Here is a 16,035-nt window from a genome sequence, read left to right as displayed (position 1 = left end):
ACCCCAGAACTGCACACAATGCTCCAGGTGAGGTCTCACAAGAGCAGAGCAGAGGGGCAGGATCACTTCCTTTGACCTGCTGGTCACACTCCTTTTGATGCAGCCCAGGATACTCAGCATTGCAAAGTTCCCCCACAGTCCCCCATCTCTACTCCTCTGGGTATAGTGGTTTCATAAAGAGCTGCATCCCAACGCAGTTCACATCCTTCCCAGCACGCCCAACGTCTCAGCTCCCTGCTCAGCTGCAGTGGCAGCCTCCCACAAGTGTGAAAAATCACTATTTATTCCTTCTCCTTGGCCACGGTGTCTGGGCTGGAGGAAGGGAAGAGCTGTTGAGAACAGCTTGGGGGAGCAAGCAGGGACCCAGCGTGGGCAATGATCCGCCCATAGAACCTCAGTTGCTGGATGTGGGGATTTCTTATCTGGGGGGCTCTGATTGCAAAAGCCACATCAGAGGTGCAAGAGCCAGAGAGATACTGGTAAAACAGCCCAGACTTCGTTCTTGTGGCACATAAATTCATTAGACCCTGCAAACAGGGATCTCCTTTTGTAGAAGCCCACATTCATAACCATGCCGGCTGTGCCGCAGAGCACGCTTTGTATTCTGAGACCTGGAGGAAATAACAAGGTAGATGGATTAATTCGGCAGAAATGTTGTGGATTTCATCCTTTCTTCATGCTGCATCTGCAGCAGTGACCTATGAATCAGACCTCGCGCAGCCATACATCACTCAGGCAACAGAAACCGCGTCCAAGTCATACGAGGACAATCACAATGGAAAAGATGGGGAGGAAATCAATGCTCGCAGTTGTTTGTGCTCCTCCCCATGGACTCGGGAGCTGATCCCCTGACCCCACAGTGTGCACAGGGCTGGAGGAAGGGGTCAGTGCTCTGCCTTTGTTGTGGAGGGGGAGAAGGCCCATGCAGCAGGTCTGTGCTTCAGGCTGGTTTGTGCCTGCGCCTGAGGAGTGAGCATCACCCCCAGTGAGGGTCAGCACCCCGAGCCCCACTCTTTCCCAGTTGCCTACCAATGCAAGGTGGTTTTGCTCCTCTTCCCCCCACCCCTTTCAGTTAAATGGTCCAGCAGCATCGGTAGCTCTTGGAGAGGACCGGAGTGCTCCTCAGCTCATTCCCTCGGCACACAAAAGGAGAAGAAACGCAGCCTGTGCCTCTCAAGCAAGAATGTTGATTACCTCCCGCTCACCATCAGCTCGGTGACTCAAAGCTGGCTGCTCTGAAACTTTTCCACACCACATAGGCTGACCTCCGGACTTAGCATCCTCCTCAGCTTGCTAAGCAGGATCCGCTGCTTGCTGTGGGCAGTGAGCTGCTGAAACGGAACCAGCACATCCCTACGATCCTCTCCCAGGTCTCAGGTCATTCATATGGAAAGATCTGCGAGAAGAGGTGGGAGTTGTCTGAAGTGGCTCACGTACATCCTGCAGAATTAATGTGGCTGGGTCAGTTCCTGTGGCCCCTCATCCGGGGCCATGAATTCGTGCGTGGATGGGATGCAGGAAGTGAGATTCTCTTGAGAGAAAACGCAATGAGCACCCGGACACAGACCAAGGCTGGACCAGGGATCATGCCCCTGTCCTGAGGGGATCCTGCCCTGAGCACTTCAATGCACATGGGTGATCAGCCGCCCTCTTGGTGCCTCAGTTTCCCTGCAGGAGCTCTCCCTGTGGACCAGCACAGGGGAACCCTCTGATCCCTCGGAGCCGTTCCCTGGGACAGGGAGCAGGGCGCTGTGCTTGGGACCAGGACAGGTTTCAGGAGCAGTTGGCACATTTCACACCCCCCATGGCTGGAAACAGGGCGAGAGGGGAGGAAGAAGAGGGGATGGGTATTAGGGCACGGGCAGGACATCTGCAAGGGCCTGCAGGGCCAGGCCGAGGGGAATGGCTTGAACCTGCCCGAGGGGAGACTGAGCTGAGCTCTTAGGCAGAAGCTCCTCCCTGTGAGGGTGCTGAGGCGCTGGCACAGGGTGCCCAGAGAAGCTGTGGCTGCCCCATCCCTGGCAGTGCTCAAGGCCAGGTTGGGCACAGGGGCTTGGAGCAAGCTGCTCCAGGGGAAGGGGCTGGAGCCGGAGGAGCTTCAAGGTCCCTTCAACACAAACCAGTCTGGGAGTCTGTGATCTGCTTGGGTTTGACGCCATACACAGTGGGGTTTATGGGAGAGGGGGGAACAGGGGGTAGAAACTGGCCATCAAGGTGTGTGCGGGAGATGCAGGTCCCAAACACCTTCTGCCTCTCCCCCGTGGATGCCAAGCTCTACACGGTCCTCAAGATCCTGAGGCAGAGACCAACAGGCAACAGATCCAAGTCCATGATGAAGAGACCCACGATGATCACCTGTGGTTCATGCATGACCTCCCCCTTCACAGACTGCAAGGACAGGGGATACCTAAGTTAGGTCCAAAGGATCAGCACTCATTTTCAAAGCATTCCCTAAAGTTCATGGATGCTTCAGGATCCTCAGATGAAAGACAGTGTTAAACCACAGCCCTAGGAATCCACTTGTTACCTTGCTCCCCAGGAGCGCAGTGACACTGGATCCAAACCCAAAGTGAGTTTTGCACCAACAGGATGAAGCCTGAAGGACGCACGCACTGCTGAGCGTGCGCCAGGGAACAGCTCCTACCCCCCGAGAGAAAATCTCCCCTGGGTATAGACCCAAGATCTCTTTGGCCCCTGCAGGGGGAAAGAGGAGCGGGTTCGCTTACAAACCATTGCTGTACCCGGCTCCTCCCAGGCAGCAGCTTCTCCTCCGTGGTGATTACACCTGAGGCCCCAGCAGTGAGTGATCAGGGTGATGAGCTTCCCCGGGTGCTATAAATACTTCCATGCAGGCCCTTTTGGCAGGTTGAGGGGCTGCTTGGTAGTGTGAGGGAGAAGCAGTGCTTGAAGGTGATGTGGGTACAAGATGGTCCCATTGCCCAGGTGAGAGGGGTAGGTCGTTTTGTTGGTTCAGTCTGGTGTTAGAGCAGGATTTTGAAGCATGGTGCTCAGCTCTGAGTCAAGCTCAAGCTTCAGCCAATTGAGCTGCTATATAAAGCAATCCATCCAGAAAGCCTCTATGCGAATATCTCAATGCATCAAAGGGGGATTCAGCTCTTCCTGAGTTATGAGCTACTTTATTCATTCTACATATCCCGCATTCAGTGGCTCCTGTGGTAGAGCCGTAACCTGGCTCTGCTTCCTGCGCAGGTTAGGTACAGCAGGGTTAGTTATTGGGCTGCAGTCTGTTCCTTGGCGAAACGGATTCAAACAAGCTGTTATCACACAGGTGTGGCATGTGCTAACCCAATCGCCTGCAGAGACCTGCGCTTACCTGACCATAGCTCTGGCACTGTCCTTCTTGCCTGTGCAAACCTGAAGAGGATGGCAGACACCACGAGGAAGGTAATAATTTGTTCTTCTCCCTTATGGAAAGGACATAAGTCATGAGCTCCAGTGAGACACAGGCTTGACACTAGGGAAATGCTCTGAAATAGATGATCTGGGGAAAGGGTGGAGGCTTTGCAATGGGTTGTGCATGTTTCTTACCGGAGATCACTTCTGAATGAAGCTGTGGCTGCCCCATCCCTGGCAGTGCTCAAGGCCAGGTTGGACACAGGGGCTTGGAGCAAGCTGCTCCAGTGGAAGGGGCAGGGGTTGGAGCTGGAGGAGCTTTAAGGTCCCTTCAACCCAAACCATTCTGTGGTTATACTGGGGCAGGGATATGCACTGGACGATTACTCTGGAATCATGGAATTGTAGAATCTAGCTCTATTAAACCCCCAAACCCAGGGGAGCTTTGTTTTGTGGCAGCTGTGCACTGAGCAGGAGCGCTGGGCGGCTTTTAGCACCATTGCATCAACATGTGGCTGCAAAAGGAGTTGTCCGTATGGTTTTGAGGGCTCAAGCTGCATGGCTGGGAGATTTAGAGTGTCTAAGAATCACACGCAATGTTAAGTGTATCATATCTGGTAAATTCAATGGTTGTTGCTTAGCAGCAGAGGCAGATCTGGCAAAGCTGAGAGAGAAAAGAGTTAACGTCTCAACTTCAAGCACCAGCCTCTCCTCACTCCTTACAAAGTCAGGGGAAGCTTTGCCAGTATGGAAGCAATTAAAGATTTCAGCTCAGCGCGCACTGTGTTCAATCCTGAGCATCTCATGCTCTGAGGGGATTTTAACCTGTTTCACTGTTTGTAAATACATCACAACAAGTTTGCAGCAAATCTAATGGGAAGCTGAGGTCAAGGAGCCTCGTCTCAAAAACTCTTCTGGATTTGGCTACTGCAATGAGCAAAACTTGTGACTTTACCGGTTACTGCTACTTGACTGCACAAATAAAACTCCATCAGCTTTTCGTGCCAATGAAGCAGAAAGAAAATGCTCAGGAATGTGCCAACAGGCCCACTGGAGCAGCAGCGAGTCTGAAAGTGCTGCTCCCATCCCTGCTGTTCCACGTGCCGGGCAAAATAACAGCAGCATCTTCCTAACATGGCATTTGCATGTAGAATGCAACTGCTGCTGTTCTGGGCTGGTGGTAGGAGAGGTCCATGCAAGGCTGATTGAGTTTGAGGAGATGAAAGAGAAGATCTCAAGGTGTGATGCTCTGTACAGGATGCGGCACTAGGTGCCTGTCATCGTGTGTGTGTGTGTGCAGGATCTGGGGCTACCTTTGCTTGCACAGGGCATGTCAAGAGAAGGATGCAGGGAGTGTAGAGATGGTGTAAGGTGGATGAAACAAGTGCAGTGGGAACAGCTTCTTTGCATGGCCCAAATGGGCTGGTCAGAGACTGAACCAGCCAGGTTGATTCCTTGGCATTTCTTGTGTTGAAGCGCACCCAAGAAAGCAGACCCTGCTGAAGGAACGGGACTGGTATAGCATTCGATGAACATACATGAAAGAATCCGGTAAGAATGGCAAATGCTCTGCCCACCCCACCCAAGTCTTGGAGGGCAGACGCAGGGACTGTGAGAATGAAGAACTTAGGCCCACTGTAGGACAGGATCTGGTTCAAGACCATCTAAGAACCTGAACGCGCACAAGTCCGTGGGACCAGATGAAATCCATCTGCGAGTCCTGAAGGAGCTGGCAAATGAAGTTGCTAAGCCACTGGCCATCGTATTTGAAAACTCATGGCAGTCAGGGGAAGTTCCCGACGACTGGAAAAAGGGAAATATAACCCCCATTTTCAAGAAGGGGAAGATGGAAGACCCAGGGAATTACAGAGCAGTCAGTCTCACCTCTGTGCCTGGTGAAATCTTGGAGCACATTCTCCTGGAAGGCATGCTAAGGCACATGAATAACAACAAGGTGCTTGGTGACAGCCAGCATGGCTTCACTAAGGGGAAATCCTGCCTGACCAATTTGGTGGCCTTCTATGATGGGGCTACAGAACCGATGGACAGGGGTAGAGCAGTTGATGTCATCTGCCTGGACTTGGGTAAAGCGTTCGACACTGTCACAGAATCACAGAATCCCAAGGGTTGGAAGGGACCTAAAAAGATCATCTAGTCCAACCCCCCTGCAAGAGCAGGGTAACCTACAGTACATCACACAGGAACTTGTCCAGGCGGGCCTTGAATATCTCCAGTGTAGGAGACTCCACAACCCCCCTGGGCAACCTGTTCCAGTGCTCTGTCACTCTTACAGTAAAGAAGTTCTTCCTGATGTTAACGTGGAACTTCCTATGTTCCAGTTTACACCCATTGCCCCTTGTCCTATCACTGGATATCACTGAAAAAAGCCTAGCTCCATCATCCTGACACCTACCCTTCACATATTTGTAAACATTGATGAGGTCACCCCTCAGTCTCCTCTTCTCCAAGCTAAAGAGACCCAGCTCCCTCAGCCTCTCCTCATAAGGGAGATGTTCCACTCCCTTAATCATCTTTGTGGCTCTGCGCTGGACTCCTTCAAGCAATTCCCTGTCCTTCTTGAATTGAGGGGCCCAGAACTGGACACAATATTCCAGATGCGGCCTCACCAAGGCTGAGTAGAGGGGGAGGAGAACCTCTCTTGACCTACTAACCACTCCCTTTCTAATGCACCCTAAGATGCCATTTGCCTTCTTGGCCACAAGAGCACATTGCTGGCTCATGGTCATCCTCCTATCCACCAGGACCCCCAGGTCCCTTTCTCGTTCACTACTTTCCAGCAGGTCAACCCCCAACCTGTACTGGTACATGGGGTTGTTCTTCCCCAGATGCAAGACTCTACACTTGCCCTTGTTAAATTTCATCAAGTTTCTCCCCGCCCAACTCTCCAGCCTGTCCAGGTCTCACTGAATGGCAGCACAGTCCTCTGGTGTGTCAGCCACTCCTCCCAGTTTTGTGTCATCAGCAAACTTGCTGAGGGTGCACTCAGTTCCCTCATCCAGGTCATTGATGAAAATATTAAACAGCACCGGTCCCAGCACCGACCCCTGAGGAACTCCACTAGTCACAGACCTCCAGCTAGATTCTGCGCCATTGACCACAACTCTCTGCCTTCTTCCTTTCAACCAGTTCTCGATCCACCTCACTACTTGATCGTCAAGCCCACACTTCCTTAGCTTATCTGTGAGGATGCTGTGGGAGACAGTATCAAATGCCTTACTGAAATCAAGAAAAACTACATCTACCGCTCTACCATCATCCCTCCACCTAGTCACTTCCTCATAGAAGGCTATAAGGTTGGTCATACATGACTTCCCCCTCATAAAACCATGTTGGCTGTTCTTAATGACCCCCTCATCCTTGATATGCCTAGTGATGGAGTCAAGAATAAGTTGTTCCATCACCTTTCCAGGGATGGAGGTAAGGCTGACCGGTCTATAATTACCCGGGTCCTCCTTCTTGCCCTTCTTATAGATTGGTGTGACCTTTGCCATCCGCCAATCCTCAGGCACCTCGCCCGTTTCCCACGACTTACCAAAGATGATGGAAAGTGGCCTAGCAATGACCTCCGCCAGCTCCCTCAGCACCCGTGGGTGCATTCCATCCGGACCCATCGATTTACAGATGTCCAGATTGCATAGCTGATCCCTAACCCAATCCTCATCTACCAAAGCAAACTCCTCCTTTGTCCTGACTCCTTCTGGGGCTATAGAAATCCGGGGCCCTCGGGGAGAGTCTGCAGGAGTAAAGACAGAGGCAAAGAAGGCATTCAGCACCTCTGCCTTCTTTATATCCTCTGTCTCCAGGGTACCCACTTCGTTCAGCAGTGGGCCTATATTGCCTCTTGTGTTAGTTTTATTTGCTATGTATTTGAAGAAGCCCTTTCTATTGTCTTTAACCCGACTAGCAAGATTGAGTTCCAAGGAGGCCTTAGCTGTCCTAATTGCCTCCCTACATCCTCTAACAACTGTCCTATATTCCTCCCAAGCGGCCAGCCCCTCCTTCTCTGTCCCACACAACATCCTTGCTGGTCGATGAGAAAATGAACATGAGCCGGCTGCAGTGTGCGCTCGCAGCCCAGAAACCAACCGGATCCTGGGCTGCATCAAAAGGAGCGTGACCAGCAGGGCGAAGGAGGTGATCCTGCCCCTCTGCTCTGCTCTTGTGAGACCTCACCTGGAGCACTGTGTGCAGTTCTGGTGTCCTCAACATAAAAAGGACATGGAGCTGCTGGAACAAGTCCAGAGGAGGCCACGAGGATGAGCAGGGGCTGGAGCACCTCCCGTATGAAGACAGGCTGAGGAAGTTGGGGCTGTTGAGCCTGGAGAAGAGAAGGCTGCGTGGAGACCTCATAGCAGCCTTCCAGTACCTGAAGGGGACCTATAGGGATGCTGGGGAGGGACTCTTTGTCAGGGACTGCAGTGACAGGACAAGGGGTAACGGGTTCAAACTGAAACAGGGGAAGTTTAGATTGGATATAAGGAGGAAATTCTTTCCTGTGAGGGTGCTGAGGCACTGGAATGGGTTGCCCAGGGAAGCTGTGGCTGCCCCATCCCTGGCAGTGTTCAAGGCCAGGCTGGACAGAGCCTTGGGTGGGATGGTTTAGTGTGAGGTGTCCCTGCCCATGGCAGTGGGGCTGGAACTGGATGATGTCAAGGTCCTTTCCAACCCTAACTGTTCTATGGTTCTAAGAGCTGAGTCTGAAGGTGGTTGAGCAGCATTATTTAATAAGCTGGTAGCTTTATTATACCTGATGTAGTACAGGTACCACTGCCCAGAACAGCACGTGGGACTGGAGATCAGCTGCCTGTGACAGGGAGGAAGGAAGGAGGATCTGCTTTCTTTCCAAGCACAGGATTACAGGATCTCAGATGTGTTTGGCCTTTCCACATAAATAACCCTGCCACAAGACACATTTCCTGATGGACTGGCTTCTGCCTCCCTGACTTCACAGCCAAGGTCTCTGGCCACAGACAGTCCTCTTTGCAATGACCTATTATGAATAACGAGTCTTGGCAGCACTTTCAGTATTGGCTTTGCGGTGTTTGCCCTTACCTTGCAAATAGCACTGACTAAAATGCCTCTTGGTTTGTCATCTGGAGGACTCGAAGCAGTTTGGAAGAGATTAAACTATTTAGGGGTCAAAGAAGTCAAATGTCTGGAAAGCCGAGGAAATGAGGTCTGGCTCTTCAGTGCACTGAGGAAAGCAGGGTACAAGTGCCTGAGAAACGTGCAGCCAATTCCTGCACTGCCAGCAGCTGATTTAACCTTGTTTCCCCTGTAAAACAAGGACAGCCACAGAACCAGGGGCTGCTTCGGGTTGGAAAGGACCCTAAGATCATCCAGCTCCAACCCCTTGACACGGGCAGGGACATCTTGCACTAGAAGATCTGGTTTGTATCGGAGAGGTGTGTTGATGACCAGAGTCCTGCTGAGCTGCATCCCCAAAGTGTTCTGGATCTTCCCCTTTCTCCCACCTTTGATTTTTGTACTGATGGCAACTAAATGTGCTCAACTTCTACCTCGTAACTCCCAGGCTATGGAGCGGAGGGCTGGAGATAACAGCCAGAGGCCAGCATGGGAGGAGAGGTAAGATAACCCCAAATGTTCGGGTGAAGACAACGATGGGACTGAGTGTACCTGGATAAGAGACAGGAGTGTCATACCATAGAACATCTCAAACTGGAAGGGGCCCATAAGGATCACCAGGTCTGTGTGCCTGAGAAGACAGGCAGGGGTGTTCTGTCTGTCGCTGGAGTCCACAGCAGGGCTTGTTAAAGCTCATTCCTTTCTCTACTGGCATTGTCTATACCAACTTTCCCTGTGTCTTCCCTTCCCAGCTCTGCAACACTGGCTAGTGTTCTACCCAAATCACTCCAGTCCCTCGTTCTTCATCCTGACAGGCATCCCTGGGCTGGAGGATGCTCAGTTCTGGATCGCCTCCCCATTCTGCACCATGTGCTTTATGACAGTGCTGGGGAACATCACGCTCTTCCTAGTGATTAGGATGGGCCCAAACCTGCACTTGCCCATGTTTTACTTCCTCTCCATGCTGGCCGCCATTGACTTCTTGCTCATCACTTCCACCATGCCCAAGCTCCTGAGCATCTTCTGGTTCCTCTCCAATGACATCAGCTTTAAGGGCTGCATGGCCCAGATGTTCTTCATCCACAGCTTCTCCACGGCAGAGTCGGGGGTCCTGCTCGCCATGGCCTTGGACCAATACCTGACCATGTGCAAGCCCCTGCACTACTCTGCCATCCTGAATGGCCTGGCCATTGCCAAGCTGGGTCTGGCCGTTGTGTACGCAGCACCTTGGTCATCACCCCTCTGATGTGCATGGCGACCACCCTGTCCTACTGTGGTCCCCACATCATTCCCCACTCCTACTGCAAGCACATATTGGTGGTGAAGCTGGTCTATGGGGACATCCAGCCCAGCAGCATCTACGGGATCACGGCTGCCACCACCATCATGGGCGCAGACTCCATCCTCATCGCTGTCTCCTACGTGCTGATCCTGAGGGTGGTCACAGGGCTGTCCTCCATGGAGGCTTGTCTCAAGTCCTTTGGCACCTGTGGCTCCTACACTGGAGTAATCTAGCTCTTCTGCCTGCCCGGGCTCTTCTTCTACACTCAGCGCTGAGGCCAGAGCATCCCTGAGCACCTCCACATCCTGGCAGCTGATCTGTACCTGATGGTGTCTCCTGTGATCAACCCTTTCACTGGGATGAGGACCAGGCTGATCCAGGAGCTGGTGCTGAGCCTGCTCTGGCAGACAGGGATCCAGCCTCCAGCCCAGGTCCTGACCTCAGCCCATCGCTAATTCCAGGTGACAAGGAATGGCGTTTAGAGCAGGGAACTATGGCAACAGGATGGTCCCTTCCTCATCTTGGCCAAACTCTCACAGCTAGAGGCAACACAGGAAGTTTGACTGGTGAAACTTTCTTTTTAGCAAGTGAATTCTACATTCCTGTTCATAATGGAAAGATAAATTGTGTCTAACTGTTCTGTATCACCTCAGTCCCGTCTCACCGCTTGACTCTCCATCTCAGCTCTTCGTAAAAGACTGTTTCCACTTTGGGTTCCTTGTTGTCCTGGGTTCAGCAGTAGCAGTCATTTTTCTTCTTCTTAGTAGCCAGTAGCGTTCATCCTCCACACGTACCCTTTTCACCTCCTTTTATCCACTTCATTCAGATTTATTCATTAGTCTCCAGCAGCTGCCTGACCTTGGTGCCTGGCTGTGAGGGGGAAGTGTGCGATGTGCACACTTACACACACTCATCCAGACCTTGAACCAGTGTTTTCCTCCCAGCCCTGTCTTGAAGCCTTCCTGAAGCATCTGCAGCAGTCACAAAAACCAGCTCACTTGAGAACAGGGTCTCCAGGTCACACGGAAGCCCTGCAGTCGCATGAGGTTTTGTTTCTGTCTCCTTAGAAACACCAAAAGAGCGTCAGCTGTGAAACATTGTTCTACAGCTTTCTTTTCCCCAGCATTTTAATGAGATTCCCTAATGTTCTGTGTTGTCTCTTTCCCCTAAGCATGCAAGCACGTGTAATGAGATTTTGGGAAGCTCCAGCCTGGAGGTGAGGAGCAGGAGTGTGGATTAAAGATGGGGAGCAGAGAACAGGGACTGAGCTCCTCTTGTTCTCCTCAGCAAAGCTGTACCTGAACTTAGCTATGATGAAAACTCATCTCCTGACACCGCACACGGACCCAGCTCTCCTTGTGCCTTCAGCCCGTGAAATCAAGGCATGGGAGTCTGCTCTCTGAGGGAATTCTGAGGTCCTGCTGTGTCCTGCACTGAGCCAGAGGGGAAAGGGGGGGCTTAGAAGGAGCTGCGGTGAACACCAAATCAAGCTGGTGGGTATAGACTCAGTTCTTCCAGTGTCTCCTGACTCTGCTGCCCTTGAGTGCCTTCTGAACCATGTACAGCCCCCAGTAACACCCCCCTTGACAACAGTACAATCTACACACTGCCAGCGGATTTACAGTACAGCGCAGCTCCTCCTGCCCGGCTTGGGTACCAGACCCTTCCAACCCAAGCCTCACGGTCCTGGTCTACGCTGGGGCTGGGAAGCATCAGTGGTAGGTGCCCTGCGTGGAGCCTGCCCGGCAGGGGATCTGTTCTCCAGCTACAGGGTTTGCCTGCACTGTAATTGCCTGATGCTGACCAGGTAAGATGCACTGCTCCCAGTATCACACAACCGTGCCCTGCACGCAGCCAGGCTTCCTGCAGAGCTTCCCATCCCCTTCAGGGAAGCACAACAATGCTTTTTTCTCATAGAATTATAGAATGGTTTAGGTTGGAAGAGACCTAAAAGCTTCCAGTGCCTAAAGGGGCTGCAGGAAAGCCAGAGAGGGGCTTTGGACAAGGGCCTGTAGGACCAGGCCAAGGGGAATGGCTTGAACCTGCCCGAGGCGAGACTGAGCTGAGCTCTTAGGCAGAAGCTCTTCCCTGTGAGGGTGCTGAGGCGCTGGCACAGGGTGCCCAGAGAAGCTGTGGCTGCCCCATCCCTGGCAGTGCTCAAGGCCAGGTTGGACACAGGGGCTTGGAGCAAGCTGCTCCAGTGGAAGGGGTCCCTGCCCGTGGCAGGGGCTAGAGCTGGATGGGCTTTAAGGTCCCTTCAACCCAAACCAGGCTGGGATTCCATGGTCAGTAGGCATCCTTCCTTCCCTATGAACTGCCTGATGCAGCCGAGGCTCAGGACTTGCAGTGAGATCCCCCCTCCCTGAGTATTTTGCTCTCTCTGGCACAACCAAAGGGCTTTTTCTCCACTTGAGACGGACGTCTCCAGTTTACATTCTGTGCATTGGTCTCACGGGCACCACCAGGCTCTGGAGAGCACCAGCACCCTGAGACCCAGCGGGATGATGCTGAAGGGGAGAGGTAATGACAGAGGAGGAAGCAGTGCTGACAATCTCCATCTCCTCAGAGGGCACAGCCTGATCTCTGCCTCTTGCGTCTGCTGTCCCTTAGGGAATTCCCAGAGGCTGGGTTAATACCCACGCTGCTGCCCATGGAGATGTACTGCTGCAGGTGACAGCCCTACGGGTGAGATAGGTACCTGCGCTCGTCCTTCTGCTCCGGCCAGGAGCAGAACCTGCGCTTCGGCTGCAGAGCTCCCCTGTGCTGCTTTTCTCTCCCAGGCCACCACGTCCCACAATCAGGGCTCTTCACTGCTGCTGCCGCACCGAAACCCTCCTGTGCCAGGCCCTGGTGTGGAACAGAGCTTCTGGAAGCAACTTCCCTCTTGCCTTGGCTGTGGGCACCCGGGGCTCTGGATTCGGACACACATCGGTGCCTGCAGGTAGGAGGCCACGGACGCTCCTGTGCATGAGTGCTTCATGTCTGAGCCACAGCTTCTCTGGGCACCCTGGGCCAGCGCCTCAGCACCCTCACAGGGAAGAGCTTCTGCCTAAGAGCTCAGCTCAGTCTCCCCTCGGGCAGGTTCAAGCCATTCCCCTTGGCCTGGCCCTGCAGTCCCTTGTCCAAAGCCCCTCTCCAGCTTTCCTGCAGCCCCTTTAGGCACTAGAAGGTTCCCCTCGCTCCACTGACTCTTACCTGGATGTCCAGAGCCACTTGGGATGCTCCCCGGTACCTGAGGCATCCGTGTGGGAGATGCAGACCATCACCATGGTCCCGATTCACTCCCATTTAGCTCAGGTGAGTGCTCCTGTCCTGACCAGGCTTTCCAGCCAGCAGCTCCTGCAGCAACCCCAGTCCTGGGGCTGAGCTGCAGCGCAATGGGGGTTCAAAGCCTACAGATCCTGATGCCCTGTTTGAAACCTTCAGATGCTGTTTCCTCAGTTGCCTCCCAAATCTCCTTGACTCCCACCTGGAACCTCTCTCCCTGCTGCTGCCACCCTGGCCATGTCGTGTGCTAGTTTCAGCCTGAATGACCCTCCTGTGGGGCTCTGCACATGTGCATTTGCTCCATACTGTCCCCAGCAGGGGAACTGTCAGCCAGGGCCCCCCCCTTTGCTGCTCGCTATGAAGCCCCTGGTGCAGCATCCTGCAGGCAAGGGCAGGGGTCCGGGGTGGTCACCACTTGCCTGGTCCTGGCCACCACGTGGAGAGAAGCAGCAGAAGCAGGGGCCCAGTCTGGTCACAAATGACAGGGCAGAGGCTGCTGCCCAGCGTGCTCGGACCCCTCTCCTGGTCTGCCCAGGCTGTTCCCTGGAGTTCCTCTGTTGACTTCAAGCTTCTCCCAGCAGAATGTGACCTCAGGAATTCATCTTTTCCTCTTGCTGCCGCCCCGTTTTGCAGGTTTCTCTCGTGGCCGAAGGACAGAATGAAGCCAGAGCAGCAAAAGGCCTTTCCATGGTCACATTTATCATTCCAGAGCACTTTCTGAGGCCACTTTTTGCTTTACAGATCTGGAGAAACTCCCTATGCTGTGCCCATTGCAGGAACCCGGCTGCTCAGGTGCAAGCACTGTCTGAGGGAAGCTGGATGCTGACCTGATTCTCTCCTCTTGCAGCTCATTTCAAAGCACCAGCTGAGCAACCAACGAGGAACTGAGCCCTTCGCAAGCACCAGACTGTGACAGCCCCTTGGTTGTTCCTGGTGGCACCACCTGAAATATGAACTTCTCCACCTTACAGGCTCTTTGAGCCATAACATCCCATTTATTCTCCATTTCTGATCCATTCCCCCAGCCACCCATGTTCTGCTGTGGCACTCCTGTAGCATGCAAGGGACTAACGGTTTGGAATCCTGACTTGGCTCTTGCACCAGTGCAGAGATCCCTCATTTCCCCCTGTAGCTGTGCACATCGCAGCGCTCACAAGTGGGCTCCCTTGGTTTAAGCACAAAGCCACATCCACCTGCATGGCTCCTGATCCCTCCAACAGCAGCTCCTCCTCTTTCATCCTTGTGGGTGTCCCCTGCCTGGAAGCGTTCTCCGCCTGCCTGGGCACCCTTTTCTGCTCAGCCTATATCATCGCCTTGCTGGGAAACGGAGTAGTGCTGCTGGTCATTGGGCTGGACACGTCCCTGCGGGAGCCCAGCCACTGCTTCCTGGCCATGCTGGCCGTGGTCGACGTGGTGATGGTGACGTCCGTCGTGCCCAAGATGCTGAGCGTGCTCTGGCTCAACTCCGCCGAGATCGGTGGCACGGCCTGCTTTGTGCAGATGTTCCTTGTTCACTCCACCACGTCGGAGGAGTCGGGAGTGCTCCTGGCCATGGCTTTGGACCGCTACGTGGCAATTTGTCAGCCCCTCAGGTACCGAGCCATCCTGAGTCACCAAACCATTGCCTGCATAGGCCTGGCTATTGTGCTCAGAGGTCTCCTCGTCATGGTCCCCTTGACGTGGATGGTGACCAGCCTCCCCTATTGCCATTCCCATGTGATTCCCCATTCCTACTGTGAGCAAATGGCCGTGGCCAAGCTGGCGTGTGCAGACCCCAGACCCAGCGGGCTTTACAGCGTGGCTGGGTCCTCTCTCATAGTGGGGATGGATGTGGCTTTCATCGCTGCTTCCTATGGGATGATCCTTAACACTGTCCTGGGGAAGCAATCGTGCTGGAAGGCGCTGAGCACCTGCGGGTGCCACATCTGCGTGATGCTGCTCTATTACATCCCTGGCATAGTCTCCATCTACGTGCAGCATTTTGGTAGCACCATGTCTGTGCCTGCACAGGTTCTGTTGGCTGATCTCTACCTCACCCTCCCCACCATGCTCAACCCCATCATTTACAGCATGAGGACCAAGCAGATCCGTGGGGCTCTGCTCAAAATGCTCTTTTCCAGGAAGGTTCAGGCCTGACGCAGGGTCAGTGGTTTTCCAGGTGTATCCTTCCCTGCAGAGACAGCACCGGTTTCATTCCCGTTAAGCGCACGTGGTGAACAGAAGCAATGAGAGGAGGAGGGAGAACCTCCACAAGCAGATGAGACCCTACCCAATGATGAGAGTTATGTGGGACTGGGAGCATGAGCAAATATGAGATCCTATTTCCCTTCCCTCTTCCCAGGTGATACAGAGAAGTGAGAGCCACCTTTGAGCTCTGAGATGTTCCTGATGCCATCAACATCCCTGTCATTATTTAAATGACATTTCAGGGCCTCAGGTATAATTGTATCAATACACAGATTCCATTCCAAGTGGGGGAATGCCTCCTGTGTTGTCTTCTTTAGTCCCTGCTGGGCTATCAGGGCCAGCAATGGGCAACTGTCACCACTGCAGATGCAGTGGCCACAGAGCTTCTCCTCCCTGGGCCTCTCTTGCACCAAAGGCTCATCCTCACTGAGCACAGAGCAGCTTCTGCACGTTCCTGGGTGACGATGGAAACCGAGCATCCCCAAAACCGAGCTCTTCAAAGCGCTCTGCCCACCCAGCAGTTCACAGCAGTGGGGTGAGGAGCCTGGAGCAGGGAGATGCTCAGGGGGGTCTAGCTCCGTGTCCTGCTGGCCGCAGCTTGAAGGTGTGGAAATAAACACTGGGTCTGTTTGGAGACACTCACCAGTCCCGTGTCTGCTTGCGGTGATGAGCAAAAGTACCTGAACAGCAAAATCCAGGCTGCCTGGAGGCCCGGAGCGCAGCAGGCCATGGGTCTGAGTGTCCCGAGCCCAGCGAGCTCTTGCTGCACCGCAGACACCTCTGAGCCCTCAGAGCCAGCCCCTGTGTCCAACAGGCTCCATTCAGGGGCTGCAGGACCC

The 16,035-nt window shown here is 53.6% G+C and overlaps 2 protein-coding genes across 4 annotated transcripts; both read left to right on the top strand.

The window, feature by feature from the left end:
• The first annotated feature begins 2,227 nt into the window (after positions 1-2,227).
• On the top strand, positions 2,228-10,197 carry LOC136013413 (olfactory receptor 52K2-like). Its single transcript, XM_065677173.1, is given in 3 exon segments — positions 2,228-2,360; positions 9,213-9,674; positions 9,677-10,197. Coding segments are annotated over 3 exon segments (1,116 nt in total).
• On the top strand, positions 2,873-15,333 carry LOC136012867 (olfactory receptor 52I2-like). 3 transcript variants are annotated; one of them, XM_065675910.1, is made up of 3 exons: positions 2,873-2,952; positions 3,290-3,405; positions 13,857-15,333. In XM_065675910.1, exon 3 carries the CDS (start codon positions 14,207-14,209, stop codon positions 15,143-15,145), a length of 939 nt encoding a protein of 312 aa, XP_065531982.1. In that variant the 5' UTR covers positions 2,873-2,952; positions 3,290-3,405; positions 13,857-14,206; the 3' UTR covers positions 15,146-15,333. The 3 variants fall into 3 exon arrangements, with proteins under 3 accessions (XP_065531982.1, XP_065531984.1, XP_065531983.1); XM_065675912.1 differs by having other exon boundaries at positions 2,882-2,943; XM_065675911.1 differs by lacking the exons at positions 2,873-2,952; positions 3,290-3,405 and adding an exon at positions 12,365-12,683.
• The last annotated feature ends 702 nt before the right edge of the window (positions 15,334-16,035 follow it).

The sequence above is a fragment of the Lathamus discolor genome, chromosome 4, assembly GCF_037157495.1.
Source record: "Lathamus discolor isolate bLatDis1 chromosome 4, bLatDis1.hap1, whole genome shotgun sequence".
Classification (NCBI taxonomy): domain Eukaryota; kingdom Metazoa; phylum Chordata; class Aves; order Psittaciformes; family Psittacidae; genus Lathamus; species Lathamus discolor.
The sequence above is the reverse complement of the archived record's forward strand: the minus strand, read 5'-3'. Positions and strand labels throughout refer to the sequence as shown.

What these genes read in the sequence shown, in the direction of transcription:
- LOC136012867 (XM_065675910.1), top strand. Translation starts at nt 14,207, where the DNA reads ATGGCTCCTGATCCCTCCAACAGCAGCTCCTCCTCTTTCATCCTTGTG.